The sequence below is a fragment of the Ceratotherium simum genome, chromosome 34 (assembly GCF_057802395.1).
Source record: "Ceratotherium simum simum isolate JZ-2026a chromosome 34, ASM5780239v1, whole genome shotgun sequence".
Lineage (NCBI taxonomy): Eukaryota > Metazoa > Chordata > Mammalia > Perissodactyla > Rhinocerotidae > Ceratotherium > Ceratotherium simum.
Genome location: NC_141933.1, coordinates 10,356,447 through 10,370,631, shown reverse-complemented (window position 1 = coordinate 10,370,631; position 14,185 = coordinate 10,356,447). Strand labels below are relative to the sequence as shown.

At 53.6% G+C, this 14,185-nt stretch overlaps 3 protein-coding genes across 5 annotated transcripts; 1 reads left to right on the top strand and 2 right to left on the bottom strand.

Annotated features, from left to right (window-relative positions):
- The first annotated feature begins 55 nt into the window (after nt 1-55).
- On the top strand, nt 56-2,310 carry TMEM179B (transmembrane protein 179B). Its single transcript, XM_004437497.3, has 5 exons — nt 56-192; nt 1,074-1,261; nt 1,342-1,476; nt 1,655-1,733; nt 1,960-2,310. Exons 1-5 carry the CDS (start codon nt 97-99, stop codon nt 2,119-2,121), a joined length of 660 nt encoding a protein of 219 aa, XP_004437554.2. The 5' UTR covers nt 56-96; the 3' UTR covers nt 2,122-2,310.
- A 92-nt stretch (nt 2,311-2,402) lies between these two features.
- Nucleotides 2,403-3,606, bottom strand: TMEM223 (transmembrane protein 223). The gene is made up of 2 exons (XM_004437498.3): nt 3,272-3,606; nt 2,403-2,844 (listed from the first exon to the last, which is right to left on the bottom strand). The coding sequence occupies exons 1-2, from the start codon at nt 3,585-3,587 to the stop codon at nt 2,552-2,554; spliced, it is 609 nt and encodes a 202-aa protein (XP_004437555.1). The 5' UTR covers nt 3,588-3,606; the 3' UTR covers nt 2,403-2,551.
- Nucleotides 3,607-3,777: 171 nt separating this feature from the next.
- On the bottom strand, nt 3,778-13,811 carry NXF1 (nuclear RNA export factor 1). Of its 3 annotated transcripts, XM_004437496.3 has the most exons (21): nt 13,649-13,811; nt 11,943-12,126; nt 11,568-11,721; nt 10,906-10,989; nt 10,693-10,797; nt 10,492-10,572; nt 10,316-10,385; nt 10,095-10,183; nt 9,859-9,966; nt 9,555-9,664; nt 7,698-7,734; nt 7,322-7,390; nt 7,186-7,241; nt 6,953-7,060; nt 6,777-6,835; nt 6,549-6,664; nt 6,386-6,428; nt 5,689-5,761; nt 4,989-5,171; nt 4,229-4,289; nt 3,778-4,106 (listed from the first exon to the last, which is right to left on the bottom strand). In XM_004437496.3, the coding sequence occupies exons 1-21, from the start codon at nt 13,674-13,676 to the stop codon at nt 4,068-4,070; spliced, it is 1,857 nt and encodes a 618-aa protein (XP_004437553.1). In that variant the 5' UTR covers nt 13,677-13,811; the 3' UTR covers nt 3,778-4,067. The 3 variants fall into 3 exon arrangements, 2 of the variants coding, with proteins under 2 accessions (XP_004437553.1, XP_087278885.1); XM_087422759.1 differs by lacking the exon at nt 4,989-5,171; XR_015549719.1 differs by lacking the exons at nt 3,778-4,106; nt 4,229-4,289; nt 4,989-5,171; ... (4 more) ...; nt 6,953-7,060; nt 7,186-7,241 and having other exon boundaries at nt 7,356-7,390; nt 8,050-9,664.
- Nucleotides 13,812-14,185: the final 374 nt, after the last annotated feature.

Here is a 14,185-nt window from a genome sequence, read left to right as displayed (position 1 = left end):
CCCGGAAGTGACGTCTCCGCGCTCGTTGTCGCGCCGGAGGAGGCGGGGTCTGGGCGGTTGGCTCCTGCGGCGGCGCTTCCTGGGGGCGAGGGCGCCATGGCGCTGCCCTGGTTGCAGCGCGTCGAGCTCGTGCTCTTCGCGGCCGCCTTCCTGTGCGGAGCCGTGGCGGCCGCGGCGCTGACCCTGACGCAGGTGCGGCTGCGGGGTGGGGCCGCCGCGGGGGCAGGCGGGGCGGTGGGGGGCGGCCACCCTGACATACAGAGACCACTGCTTTCCCGGCCGGCTGGGTGTCGGCGCGCTGCTCCGCGGAGCCGGTGGGTCGGGTGAGGCCGGATCCGCGGCCCAGGTGCATCGGCGCTAATCGCGCTCTGTGGCTCCGTCCGCCCAGGTCATACTTGAAAGTCATTCCCTCGCCAAAGGGACGAGTTCTCGGGAGTGTCTTACAGCACCAGACACAGCCCGGTCTGGTGGTGGCTTCCCCTGGTTCTGAAACAGAAGTCGGCCCAGGCCCTCTTTTTCCTTTAGATCAGAGACTGTGGTGCTGAGCTACGCCAAGAAATAAAACAGTGTAGTGGAGATGATCAAGCTACTACGTGATGGCAACACAGTGACAAAATAGCGATGTAGAAAACGCTTATGTAAAGCAAAAGCCAATAATTTACATCGTTTACCCCAGCCATGCAATCTTGTTATTAAGTAAGATTGTTTAATCCCTATAAAGTAGGCACTCTTATGCCTGTTTTACAGATTAGAAAACACTGGAAATAGTTGTTGAAGGTTACACAAGTTCTGGTTTTGCTCTAGGATTTCCGCACAAAGGGGAGACCAGAACTTGTGGGGCATCTCTGGAGCTCCTTGTATAACCACTACCTATTTCCTGATCCTTTTGGCCACAGCAGGTTTGATTGCCCCAGCAGGCCCTCTGTGTTATCTACTGGCCCAGAAACAGGAACTGACAGTGCACGAATAACTTCCTGGGATAGCCCTGGCCTAGGTTACCTGTAACACCTGCCAGGAGCCTGCATCCAGAGGCATTAACCTGAAATCTAGGACTCAGCAGCTTCTTTCCACAGGGCTCCTTCAGTGGCAGCTGTCCCCTGTATGGTGTGGCCACCAAGAATGGCTCCTCCCTGGCCTTATCCCGACCCTCGGCCCCATCCCTCTGCTACTTTGTGGCTGGGGCCTCTGGCCTCCTGGCCCTCTACTGTCTCCTGCTTCTGCTCTTCTGGGTCTACAGCAGCTGCATCGAGGACTCCCACAGGTGACTGCCCCACTCTGAGGGCCAGGGGCTGAGGTGGGAGGAGTCCCATCTTAACCACAAGGCTTGTTCTCTCCTCCTAGAGGCCCGATAGGGCTCCGCATTGCACTGGCTATCTCAGCTGTAGCCATCTTCCTGGTCTTAGTGTCTGCCTGTATCCTTCGATTTGGCACCAGTTCTCTCTGCAAATCCATCATCTCCCTGAACGTTACATATAGGTAATGGGAGAGGGAGGGAAGCCTGGCTGGGGCCAACTACCATCCCTCTGTAGAGAGGATCCTATAACTCCCTTTATATCCCCATTAGTTCTCATCTCAAAGGGCACCTGGGCACAGGTATGTTTCAGGTATACCCCCCCGCCCCCCATTTCTTACAACTGTCTCTTTGACCTCACAGCTGCTCTGAAGCCCAGAAAATTCCTTGGACTCCCCCTGGAAGCGCTCTGCAGTTTTACTCCAACCTACACAATGCTGAAGTGAGGTCCTGGGATATAAAAGACTGGGTGGAGACCCAGGGATACAGATTCATATATGTATCATAAGCATAAGGGAGCTCAACAGTGTACTCTGAGCTTGGCCAACCAGTGAGAGGCTGAGAGGAGCTGAAGGGCTTGTCAGCCTGATGGCAGTCAGAGCAGTATGTGGGTGGAATTGGATTTGAGATGGCCCCACTTCTCACACTCCTGTTCCTGTCTCCCACAGACCTCTTCTTGGGTGAATCTGGTATTTTGGTGTGTGGTCTTGGTGCTCCAGGTCGCACAGTGTAAGTCTGAAACCACCCCGTACCGGCCTCTGGAGAGGGGGGATCCTGAGTGGAGCTCTGAGACAGATGCTCTGGTTGGGCCACGCCTCTGGAGTTCCTGAAGAGTAACCCAAGAGTGCTTCCTGCAGCCAAAGACTGCGCCCAAGTGCCTGCAATCTCTTGCCCCCACATGGCCATGTTTATGCTGGGAGCCTCAGTTTTCCCTCCAGGAGGGAAACATGATGACAGGCCTCCTCCACCTCTCTTCCTACAGCTGTTTTTGTACCAAAATATAATACTTTCTTCCTTCATCTTGGTACTGAGTTCTTGGTGTTAAAGCACTGTAGGTAGGTGGATGGGAGGAAGAGTGAAGGCTCAACAGATATGGATCAAAACTTTCAGGTACTATCAGTTACCAGCCTTGGGATGACTGCCTTTTTATTTGCTGTTAATGAATCTCGGGTCCCCTTGTGTGATACTGGCTGTCACCCCATCCCTAAGGTTCAGTTTTTATTCCCCTCTGGGAGGAGTGAGTGACCCGAGGTGGTTTCTTCACAAACTACGGTAGGCACCCACAGTGTTGTCAAAGAGTTTCGTGTTGGGGAAATGTCCAGCTTTGTCCAAGAGAAAGTAGAAGCGCCGGCCTTTGACTTTCAGAGGCAGCATGGCAGGGACTTCACCCCGGTGGGCCATGCAGGATATCTGGTTCAAGGGAACGGTGAAATGGGCCCCCAAGCCAAAGGGGGCATGAGTGCTGAGGGTCACTTGCTTCCCTCCAGCCCGGAGCATCACTGAACGCACCGAGCGGAGGGAAAAGAGAAGACCAGCACCAAGTACCAGGGTACCTGCAGGAAGAGCAAAGACGGGGGTGAGGGATTTTCACTGGAGAGAAGCAGCAACCCTTCCAGTGCCCTGATAACATTTATTGAGCTCCTCTTATACCCCAAAGTCTTGTGGTAGTCATTCCGCCCAACAACCGTAGTAGATTGTCTATCTTCATTTTAAAGACGAGAAAACGAGTCCAGAGCTTAAGTGACTTCCTCAAGGTCGCAGAGTGAAAGGACCTCAGCTAGGCCTGTCCGAGTGCTTGGCGCTGGGCAGGGGGAAGTGGGGAATTTCCAACTCTGGTGTTCCGTGCTCCTATGGGGGTGACCTACCCACCCCTCCTGCTCATCCGGGAGGGTCGGGAGCCCCTTACTCTCCTTGCCTAAACAGGGAGGGTCGTGCCCAGCCTCCCACGCTCCCGCGGCGGGAAACCAGCCGACGCCTTACCGATGGCGCCGCAGCCGACAGCCAGGCCGTAGCGCCAGAGCGTGGAGCGCAGGTCCAAGCGGCCGCGGTCTGGGAGCTCCGCGTCCGGAGGCCGCGCTGCGACCGGGGGTCGGGCCAAGGCTGCCACCGCCAGGGAGGCCCAGAAGACGCCCTGGCCCGCGCAGAACAGCCCGAGAACGGCGAAGAAGCGGCCCCGCTCGTGCTCGAAGAGCAGCACGTCCCGCGGCGGGGCCGCGTCGTGCATGAGCCGGCGCGCGGGCAGAGCCCGCAATGCGACAAGCAGCTGCAGGGAACACTGCCGCCAAGGGACCGCCATGGCCCGCGCGGCGCCGCTTCCGGGGCGGGACTTCCTGCCGGCGGCCCCGCCGCCTCGGAGCCCCTCCACCGTCAGCCTGGGAAGGGACAGCGCTGAGCCCCGCCCCCCGCCCGAGAGGCCCCGGCCCGGCTCGGCCCGGCCGGTCCCCGGTAGGGGCCAGGCTAAACAATCCAGTACACACGACACAAAATACAATATCACTCTTTATCTTAAAAAGTAGGGAGGATTCTGGGGTTAAGTACACAAAGCACCTAGGGTCCTTCGGATAGTTTAGTGTCAGTTCTACAAAGTAAGCTTTGGCTTCCTGGCACCAGTGAGGCTCAATCTTCCAGAAGGCAGGTGAGGAAGAGGGATCCAGCAGCCCTCCCTCCTCAGTCACAGTCACAGGGTGGCCTCGGGGCCGGAGAGGAGCAGACGACAAGGAGACATCAATATCCAAGGGCTATTTACAGGGGTCTTCTTCTGGGGCATGACTATGGATCACTTCATGAATGCCACTTCCGGGATCTCACCCTTGGCCTTGGAGAAAAAGGAAAGGTCAGTAGAGCCAGGCGGCCTACCTTCCTGTCCCCCCAGCTTACTTGACCCTCTTGAAGGCCCACAGATCCCTGTCTTTCTGCCACTGTATTCTCAAACCTCACCTTGAGATGAGTGAAGGCCTGGGCGGATCTGGTGTAGTCCCAGTTATTGTCCTGAAGGCACCTGGAGTGGGGAAGACAGGCACCCCCATTAGAACCAACATGCACTCACCTCGACCACTAAATGCCACTTCAAAATCCATTCTGTAGAAACACTCGTCCAAGTTTGCCAACAATTATACACACTCTTGCACTATTTATACAAGTAAAAACATCCAAATGTCTATCAATGGTCTACTGAATACAAAGGAATATTAAATAGCTATCAAGAAGACCAAGGTTGGGCCGGCCCTGTGGCTTGGTGGTTAAGTGCGCGCGCTGCGATGCTGGTAGCCCGGGTTCGGATCCCGGGTGTGCATCGAGGCACCACTTCTCCGTCCATCCTGAGGCCGAGTCCCACATACAGCAACTAGAAGGATGTGCAGCTATGACATACAACTATCTACTGGGGCTTTGGGGGGAAAAAATAAAATAAATAAAATCTTTAAAAAAAAAAAAAAAAAAGAAGACCAAGGTAATTTTTATACAAATAGGGAAAGATGTTTACGGGATAAGTAATAAAAGTAAGTTGCAGAACAATATATAAAAAGGGACTTATTTTGGTTTTAAATTTTATGTTAATTTATGCATAGGACAAATTTTTTATGGACTATTTTTTTAAGCAATAAAAAAACTTTTGGCTTTTAAAATTTCAGGAGCACTCATTATTCGCTACCAACGCTACCTCCGTTTACCCCTATTCCTACACACGCCCAGCACTCACTTCTGGGACCACTCAAGGTTCATGCCAGACTGGGTAGAGAATGCCTGCAGCATTTCCTGCTGCTCTGGGGAGAGGGTGGGCACTGGGCTGGAGGAAGGTGTGGGCGCAGGCATGGCGAAGGCTCTTTGGATCTCGTCAGGGCTGGCATTCCGCACAAACAGCTCGTCATTTACAATGCACAGCCTTGGGGACAAAAAGCACCTTAGACAGCTGGACAGACAGACAGATAACCTCATCCCCCCAACATCATTCCTATGCTGACACCTGACACGCAGATTCTTTCAATACCCACCAAGTCCCCCTCCCACTCTTAGCCATCACTTTTTATCATCTACCCCCTTCCCATGGACTCTAGATATGGGGTACCTACCAAACACGCTAGAATTACATTCTCTCCCAACCCATGGACAGTTCTTAGCCCCCATTTATCTTCACAACAGACTGAGAAAGTGAACACGGTCATATCAGTTTTCAGATAAGGAAACGTGCCCGTAGCTAGAAGTGGTGGAGCCAGGATGAAAAAACCCAGACAGTCCGACTCCCGAGCCAAGCTCTTAGCCACTATGTGAGCCTCCTCCTCTGATTCCCTTGCCTTTCTGAAATGCTAATAATACCCTGAGGACTGACTCCACCACCCCCATTCCCACAGTGCTAGCCATGAACTGGGACTGGGACCCCACGTGCTAAGCCAAATACTTACCCTGAATTGCTGGCAGGAACAGCAACGAATGTGCGCGTGAAGGCTCGCAAAGAATCCCGAGACTTTCCATCCACTGCAGTGATAACAATGGCAATGACCTCTTAGGGTCGCTCATACGTTCTGTTTACAAACAGCTGCTCAGATCATGGTCTGATCTGACACAAGGATCCCTAAGTGGGCCGGACACTTAGGGATCAGGGGTGATTATGTGTGCACAGGGGCACAGAGGTGGGAGGAGTATCAGAGTCAGGGAGGACAATGATAATAACCACCAGTATCCCACTGATACGACCTTTCGTGTTCCAGGCTCTAGGCCAAGCACTTTATAAGTCACTTCATTTACTCCCCACAGCACCACTATAAGATGGCTATTACTAACCCCCTTCTACAAATACAGCATCTGAGGCTCAGAGGTAATGTAAATTGCCCACAGGCACAAAGGACCAAGATTGGGATGGCAGCTCAGACCTGCCTAACTCCCAAGTCTGTGTCCTAATCCTCAGGCTTTTCCCCATCTCCCAGAGAGAAAAGACAGTTGGAGAGGGTGGGCCAAATGTAGACGGCTTGGGGGAAAAATGGGAGGAGGTCAGGGAAGAAGAAGGAAGAGAAGGTAGCTGGGAAGCTGAGACTGTAGCTGAGGAAGACTCTAGCTGGGGGAGGGACCACTCTGTAAACTCAGGACTCCCAAGATTCTCACCTTCCTTGAAGACCCCATTGACAGAAAAACACAGCAACGTGCTCTGAAAGAGAAGCAGCATCAGTTACCATGTAGGCTCCCAGCCAGAGCGAGAGCCCCCCTTGCCTCTTAACCGCCCCTTCCCCAATTCCAGGCCTCTGTCAGGGAAGAAATAAGTGCTTACTGTCTGAGCGCTTATGTCTACCACGAAGGAATTGATGTCGTGCTGAGTTTTGGGCAACTCATTGAGGAAGGCGACAACGTTGAGACGTGTGTGCTTCAGCAGCCGGAACCGCAGGGCTATGGGCAGAGGAGAACCCAAGGTTAGGGGTTGCTGCACACCCCCAAGCCCTAGGACTGATTCCTTCCCATCCCCTTCTCCCATCCTGTTTTGCTCACATCACACACTTACTAGGGTCTTTAAGCTTCTTCACATTCCTGCTATCCTTGAAGTACTCAGCCAAGTTGCTTCTGAGGGAAGAGGAAGAAAAAGAGGTGGTGGTCAGAGCAGTGTGGATGCTAGCAGGTGCTGGACTGTATTTGCTGAGAAACTCTGGTCCCAGCCACGTTCTGGGATGTGATACTCACCGGGCAGGGTTCTGGGGGATGAAAGGAATGCTCAGGGAGCAGCAGGCCCCATCATGGTAGGCGTCCAAGAGCCGCTGCCGATCTCCAGAGTCATAAATTGCGTAGTACCTGTGGGGACAACAGGAGAGAAGGTCTGAGCTCCACAGTCTGGATGGGACCCAACAGCTCTCAAGAGTGAGTTGTGCTGGGACTAGCCGCCCTCTCCCCAGCCTCAGGGGCCCTAGGATACTTACTGCTGCAAGAAGTGCAGGACCAGATTCTTCAGGGTCTCTGTTCCAAAATAGCTTCCCTGGGATCAAACAGATATTAGGACCACGTAACCAATACTCTCCTCCCAACACAAGTTCTAACTCTGTCCCCCCTTCTCACCTTGCAGGGCGGTAACGTCGTGGGGGCTTCAACATCAAAGGCAATTGGCGGGGGTAACTCATGGCCGTCCTGCAGAAAGTAAGTTAAAGGTGACAGTGTAAACCAGAGAAAAAAGGCTAAATGAGTAATTAGATGGGAGAACTAGGAGTGAGGGGTCAGAGGTCAAGTGTAAAAGATTCCTGACAAAGATCCAGGAATCCTGAAAGATGCAATTGTGTCTACAAGCATTTTTCTGGGAAGGATTATAGCATTTTTCAGATTCTAAAAGGCCTCTGTGTCCCCAAATTAGTGGCCATACAAACAAGTGGTGGCCAAGACTCTAAGGGTGGGAGATGCCATGCTCGTTAGAAGAGAATGAAAAAAATTATGGGCTTACCAGACGTAGTAATTTGGGAAATCGTTCGCGAATGGCGCTGTCAAGAACGGGACAGAAGTGAGTGATGCTTCAGAGCCACCGTGCCTCCTGAGCTGCTCTAGGAGCAAATATACCAACACCCGAGGGACAGCCCAGCCCATCCTGCTTGTCCTCTCACTCCTCCCCAGCCTCTGAGCTCCAGGAAAAACGGCCCCACTCCCCACCTCACCCGGGGCACCCAAAAATGACTGCCTTGAAGGCTGACTCTCTTCTCTCTGCCTGACCCGAGCGCCACAAGAGCAGCACTCCCAGCCCAGGCCTGAAGCCCAGGACCTCCTTCCCTCCCTGCCCCCCTTACCTTCTACCTACTCACCTGTGCAGCCCCGGGAGGAGGGAATGGGGTGGGAGCCCAGGGGCTCCGCTGCCTCAACAGGTATCCATCAGTTCTGCCAGGTCTGGCTGTGGCCAAGACCAGAACACACCACAGGGATGGCACAGGATGTTGGGGCAGGGAGGTGAGCGAGGCGGGGCTCAGGAAGAGGTGAGGCAAACGAAGCAGAGAAGGACGGAAGAGAAGGGAAAGAGGAAAAAGGCAGGAAGGGGCAGGGGCGAGGGAGAGGTAGGGGAGATACAGGGGAGCAAAGAGAAAAAGGAAAGAGAAAGCGAAGAAAAAGTAGAAGAACTACGAGGCGAGGAGGCATTCAGAAAAAAGAGAGAGAAAAGACGGAAGAAGGCACCTGACACAGCCCTTTCCTTCCGCTGCCTCTTTCCCTCTGGTCCAAGGTAGAAATGGAAACAAATCCTTGCTGCTGCAAGAAGGGAGATGCTGTTGGCCAGGTCTCTGTCTGCGCCCTGGGTCCCGATCTGAGCTGGGCGTGGGAAGCGAAGCAGCCATGGGGGCAGGAGACCTCCCTCGGAAGGGCGGAGGGTTCAAGCCCCTGCAAAGTTGGGGGGGTGAGGGTCTTTGCCCCACCTCTGTTGGCCCCCAAGTTCTCTCCTGATGGCCCCTCTGCGACTGTGCCTGTCTTAGGTTGTTCCTTCCCTGAGGAATCTTACCCGTCTCTGGCTAACCAGCCATCCTCCGGGGCCAAGCAGGGTGATGTGAAGTGTGCAAGTGAGCGAGAGGCATTGCCCTCCGAGAGGGTCAGTTCTCTGTCTCCTTGGTAGCCTTTGCCCCCGTGGCCTCCACGCCCAGCACCTGCCTTGGGACTCCCTCGCCTGCTGGCGGGGCCCCGGCTCTGGTCACATGTCTTGGGGAACCCAGGTTTCTTTTCCAGGAAGGGCCCAGCTCACAGCACTGGGCAAGAGAGACAGATTGCATGGCACCAGCCTCCAGGAGGCCTCAACCTCAGTATGGGCGAGAAAGCCCAGGCAACAGCCTTGGACAAGCAGATTGTGAGAAAAGGGTCCCTCTTGGCAAAAGGGCAAGAGGAGCCATCACAAGACAAAGGAGGGAAGGCCCATCAGCAGGAAGTCTCAGGGAGGGAGGGCTTTCTCAGCCCAGGGATATGAGGCTCTCGGCCCAAGGCAACTCCATGTATGGGGCATATATAAGACAGCCCCTGGTCCTGGGGAGATGCCCTTCTTGGAAGAATAGAGTAGGGAGATTCTAGAAAAGGCTGTGTTCAGGAAGGAAGGAGAAAGGCTACAGAACCAGCAAACAAGAAGTCAGGTGAGAAGGAAGTAAAGGAGAATTCAGGGCAAAGCTGGGAGACAGACACGGACAGACAAAAGGGAAGAGCACGTGATCCTCCCAAAGGATAGGTGGTTCCAGCTCAGGGCTGCACATCTCCTGCAACGGCCACTGGTCAGGGTGCATTAGCTCAGCCTCCCAGGGGGTGAAGGTCCCCAGGAGGGGAGACAGAGGCTACAACTGACCTGATGTAGGAGGACTGGTCTCGGAAGGTGTCGCACAGGGGGTTTCCGTCGAGCCACAGCTCTTCTAGCTTCAGCCCTTTTACCTTGTCCAACTCCCGCTCAGACTTCAACTGCAAAGGAGAGGGAGAAAAGGTAGGAAGACACCCTGGTAAAGAGAGCCAGCTAGATCCCCATACCCCCAACCCCACCCTCATTCTCTTTAATCCTCTCCCGTGCTTCTTGCACGGGGCAGGCCCTCACCAGGCAAGCCCTCTCCACCCTCTGCCCACCCCACCCAACACACAAGCGAGCTCTCAAGTCTCACCTCATTTCCGGAGAGGTTTAGGATCTTTAGGTTGGGTGCTTTCTGCACAATGCTGGACAGGTCATCCAGCCTGTACAGCTTGTTATTGCTCAAGTTCAAGGACAACAGCTGTGGGGAGAGAGGAGTTTAGAGGAACCACCACCAGCAAGGGGGATCAGAGACAAACCTGCCTCCCAACCCCACCTGATCTATCCCACCCTGTTTCCTCCCACCTAATACGGGGGCAAAGCCCTCACCTCGGGGATGTTCTCTTCAATGATTCGCAGGGTAGCTACCATACAGCTTTTACGATTCAGGACCACATCAATGTTCTGGGCCACCAAATCTTCAGAAGGAAAGGAAAGTCTGAGAGGGCTTGCCCAGGCCAGCGTTAGCCCCAAACCACTCTCCACCTTTCCCAGTCTGACAGATCCCCCTCTGGCCCCACCTATCTGAGAGTTACTGCCATCAACCATACCTGGGTCTGAACGGAGGCCTTTGAGGTCAAGTGCTTGTTGGGAGCCATCATATCGTTTGCTCATGATCAGCTACAGTGGAAGAAAAAGGGTTCAGTGGTCACTAAGGTTGTCTGCGGGGTGGGGGTGAGAACTATAGGACTGGGGTGGAAACACACATTGCTTGAGTCTGCCACACCTTTAGCTGCTCTACTTGTTCTGGCTTCAGTTCATTCTGCACAGTATGGGGCGGAACAGAGGCGTTGATGATGATAGATATCTGCAGGGCAGACACAAAGCGCAGGGTGAACTCTAGGGAAGCCTAAGCCCCGGGCCCAAGACCAGTCTGTGCCCTGAGCACCAATCCCCACCCCAACCAAGCCACGCCCTTTACACACACCCTTCGGTTCTCCTGATCCAAAATCTTATAGTTGACAGCCTTCAATGCAGAGGCGGTACTGGCATCCTCAACAAAAAACTGGGCCCGTGTGTTTTCATAGTGAAACTGCAAGAAGAGGGAACAAGATCATTAGACTTAGAGCCCAGAGCCCCCAGCCCAGCTGGCCCCTCTGCCTTCCCTGGTGCCCAGGCAGCCACTCAGGTCTTATCTTACCTCAATGGGGGTGAAAGGGACACTGCACTTGCTCTGAATCACGCTCAGGAGCCACGACTTGTCATATTTTCTGCCATAAGGAATCTAGACGAGAGGAAGAAAAGAGAAGGGAACAACATGTAACTAAGGCTGAACAGCAGGCCCAATCTAGTGCTCATTTTGCACCTCTATCAAGCTTTCAAACATCTCTAAAGAAAGGACTGGCTGGCTAAAGGTTTTCTACTCAAGCCAGACATGGATTCCTTAACTTCCTTTCTGTCCATTTAGACTTATCATTTCTCAGAAGAATCAAATTGTTTGACTCTAAAAGTTCCAAGATATTATTTATACCTTGCCTGCCCCTCAGAGAACTTAAGGGACCCCAACCTCCACACTCGGCTTGAGCCAAATGGAGACATCAGAATTCTTCCCCTTTCAACATAGTTGCCACATTTCCCTTTAGATGGCCTCCCCACTCTCCCCCTCCTGCCCGTCCCCTTCTACTCCTTCTCTGAACCTGCTCGGAGGTATTCGAAGATATTGATTCCTAGAAGAAAGGATAGATACCTAATTGTGCAGTGAACAGCTGAGAAGACTGATTTTGTGGAATGAAAAGTAAACCACCTTCCCTCCGAGCCTGGCCCCCTATCTCCCCTGCACCATCTACTTCCCAAAATACTCACTGTAATCTTAAACCAGTTCTTTGCAGTCCCATCCTGGCTGGTGCCAGCCCCTCCTCTCTCTGGAGGAGCTCTGTCTCTCCGCACAGTAACATGAATGCGGTCTCGATCATGCCAACTATCGCCCCGACGGTTGGGTCGGGCAGCATAGGGGTTGCTGTAGAAAAAAGAGAATAAAATGTCCACAAACACTAGGAACGTCTTCTCAAAGACCTTCCCACACTGTTATCAGGACTACAACTAAGTCTGTTCAACCATTAAGCTGGTCCTGGCATTTCTCAGCTTTCCAGGTGGAAAGAAAAATGACATGGAGAGTAAGCGGGCTAGAGTATAAACGAATGAGTCACTAAATTCAAACCAGATCAACCGGTCACTTACTATCTTACTCGGGGAACATCCTGGGCGTCACTCATTGCCACATCTCTGTCATCTTCCTCAAGGCGGGAAGACCGAATGCCAGAACCTCCTCTTCCAGACCTACGGTTCCCCTCACCACACTTCCACCGGAAAGGACCCCGGCCTTTCTTTCTTCTTTGAGGGAAACTAACGCGGTCATCGTGCTCTGGGGTTGGAAACAGAACACAAATTAGAAACTACATACTTGTCCAGCTACCCTGGTGTGGCAATCACAGTATCCAGCACCCTGCACTGTAGGATGAGATACACACTAACTACAGAGGCCACCTCCATACAAACTCCTCTGCCTGTCCAGAGAAAGAACTCTCTCTGTGGCATGGCAACATCAGGGAAAAATTATTGGAAAACCGTGTAAGGCTTTTGAAAAATGAAGCAAAAGCCAGAACCACAGAGAGGAGAAGCAGAAAGTGGAAGTGTGAGCGACCCAAAAGCGTAACTGAATACAATTCAGACACTCTGAAAGTCACCTAAAATCTACTTTCTCTCAGCCTCCCAAATCTACTTAGCCCCAATCAAAATTTGGATGGTAACCTCTCTCACATCTCCTAAAAGCAATCAACCACAATGACTACATCGAGTTTCAGTAAACAATACTTCTTTTGCCTATACAGTACAAACATCAGTTACAAATATGACCAATTCAACGGTTTCTGCAAAAGTCTTGTTCTCAAACTGCCACTCTGAAGTTTTGGGAGTGAGCTCTTCATTTCCTTGGCCACAAATGCCTTTTAACTCAGGAGACAACACCTAGACTCAGACTGCTTAACTGAGGGTCCTCGAATGCTCTCTAGGAACATGACCCTCTGAATCCTGGTGTGTAGGAATGGCTTCTTAAAAATAAAAAATCCATGACTCCCAAATAATGTCTCCCTAATGCCTACCACTCTGCAATGAACCTTAAGAAATGACCCTAGGAAAAAAAGAATAAATGAATAGAAGGCGTAGCTAACATTCACTGAGAACCTTCCCCAGCGCCAGGCACTATGCTCCAAGCACTTGATACAAATGATCTCATTTTAATACACACACACACACAAACACACGGACACGGACATGGACACAAACTTAGGAGGTAGGTATTGTTTCTACCTTTATTAAGGGGGTGGAAAATGAGGCCTGAGAATCTAACTCACTCAAGCTTGTCGTAGCCACCTCAGGATTGAAACCTTGGCTGTCATGTGCTCCTAACCACTACTCTGGACTAAAAACCCTGTATGTATTTGGTCTAGAACATCGAGTTGGTGCGTAGATCTAAAATATTAAGCCAAAGCCAAAGCCGCAGGGGAGGTGGGGCAAGACCGACTGGACGCAGTAGAAAATAGGGCACGGGCAGCCCATGATCAGGGCACTGACGCACATTGAAGGAAGAGTCTGGACGCCAAACTGAACTGACAGGCACCAACCACCCACAAAGTTCAAAGGAACCTCGTCCCCCCACCGCCGAGCCCCAGGTCCTCGCAACGTCAGGATTCCAGAGTCAACAAGTCGGGCACCCGTCCTCGAGTCCGGCCGGGCTTCCAGGCTGCCGCGCCCCCGGCCCGCGCCGCCGCCACTCCCCGCGGAGGCCGGGCCCCTCGCGGCCTCACGCCCCGCCGCCGCGGCCTAGGCCAGCGCCGCCCACCCGGGCCCCAGATCGCCCGCTCCCCGGCCGGCGGGCCAGCACTGACCGTTGTACGACTTCCCCTCGTCCGCCATGGCACAGCGATAGGCACGGGCGAGCCCAGTTGCCACCCGCGACGCCGCCAAACGTCCGAAAGCCCAGACGCTCCGGGCTGAAGCTCTCCTACGCCCGGCGCCACCGCATTTATCCAGCCGACTACGTCGCGCGCCGCCGACGTCCCGGGTGGTAGGCGGTGCCGCCGGAAGGCAGCGCGGCCCGATGCGCGTGCGCAGTCGGCGAGCAGCAGCGCGGGGGGCGGGGCTCGGCCGCGCACGCCCCGCCCAGGACCTGAACTCGTCAGGCGGAGGGTTGGGGCCGCTGCGCCCTGCCGTCCTCTTTCATCCGTCCGCCGTTACACCAGTACTTCTAGGGTTAGCGCTGGAGCAGAGAACGGGCAGCTGAAGCCCAGGACTCCCAGAGGAACAGGGAAGAGGCCACACGGAAGGCTTCCGAGGAGTGCGAGACCCGGGCCTCGGAGCGGAAGTGACCGCTCATAGATCGCTGGCGAGATCCAGCCAGTGTTTTTAAGTATCAGCTGGGCCCT

What these genes read in the sequence shown, in the direction of transcription:
- TMEM179B (XM_004437497.3), top strand. Translation starts at nt 97, where the DNA reads ATGGCGCTGCCCTGGTTGCAGCGCGTCGAGCTCGTGCTCTTCGCGGCC. An exon ending in CGGCGCTGACCCTGACGCAG is followed by an intron (nt 193 to 1,073) that starts GTGCGGCTGCGG and finishes TTCTTTCCACAG; the next exon opens with GGCTCCTTCAGTGGCAGCTG. An exon ending in TGCATCGAGGACTCCCACAG is followed by an intron (nt 1,262 to 1,341) that starts GTGACTGCCCCA and finishes CTCTCCTCCTAG; the next exon opens with AGGCCCGATAGGGCTCCGCA.
- TMEM223 (XM_004437498.3), bottom strand. Translation starts at nt 3,587, where the DNA reads ATGGCGGTCCCTTGGCGGCAGTGTTCCCTGCAGCTGCTTGTCGCATTG. An exon ending in TGTCGGCTGCGGCGCCATCG is followed by an intron (nt 2,845 to 3,271) that starts GTAAGGCGTCGG and finishes CTCTTCCTGCAG; the next exon opens with GTACCCTGGTACTTGGTGCT.
- NXF1 (XM_004437496.3), bottom strand. Translation starts at nt 13,676, where the DNA reads ATGGCGGACGAGGGGAAGTCGTACAACG. An exon ending in CGACGTTACCGCCCTGCAAG is followed by an intron (nt 7,242 to 7,321) that starts GTGAGAAGGGGG and finishes GTTTGATCCCAG; the next exon opens with GGAAGCTATTTTGGAACAGA. An exon ending in GAAGAAGCTTAAAGACCCTA is followed by an intron (nt 6,665 to 6,776) that starts GTAAGTGTGTGA and finishes CTCTGCCCATAG; the next exon opens with CCCTGCGGTTCCGGCTGCTG.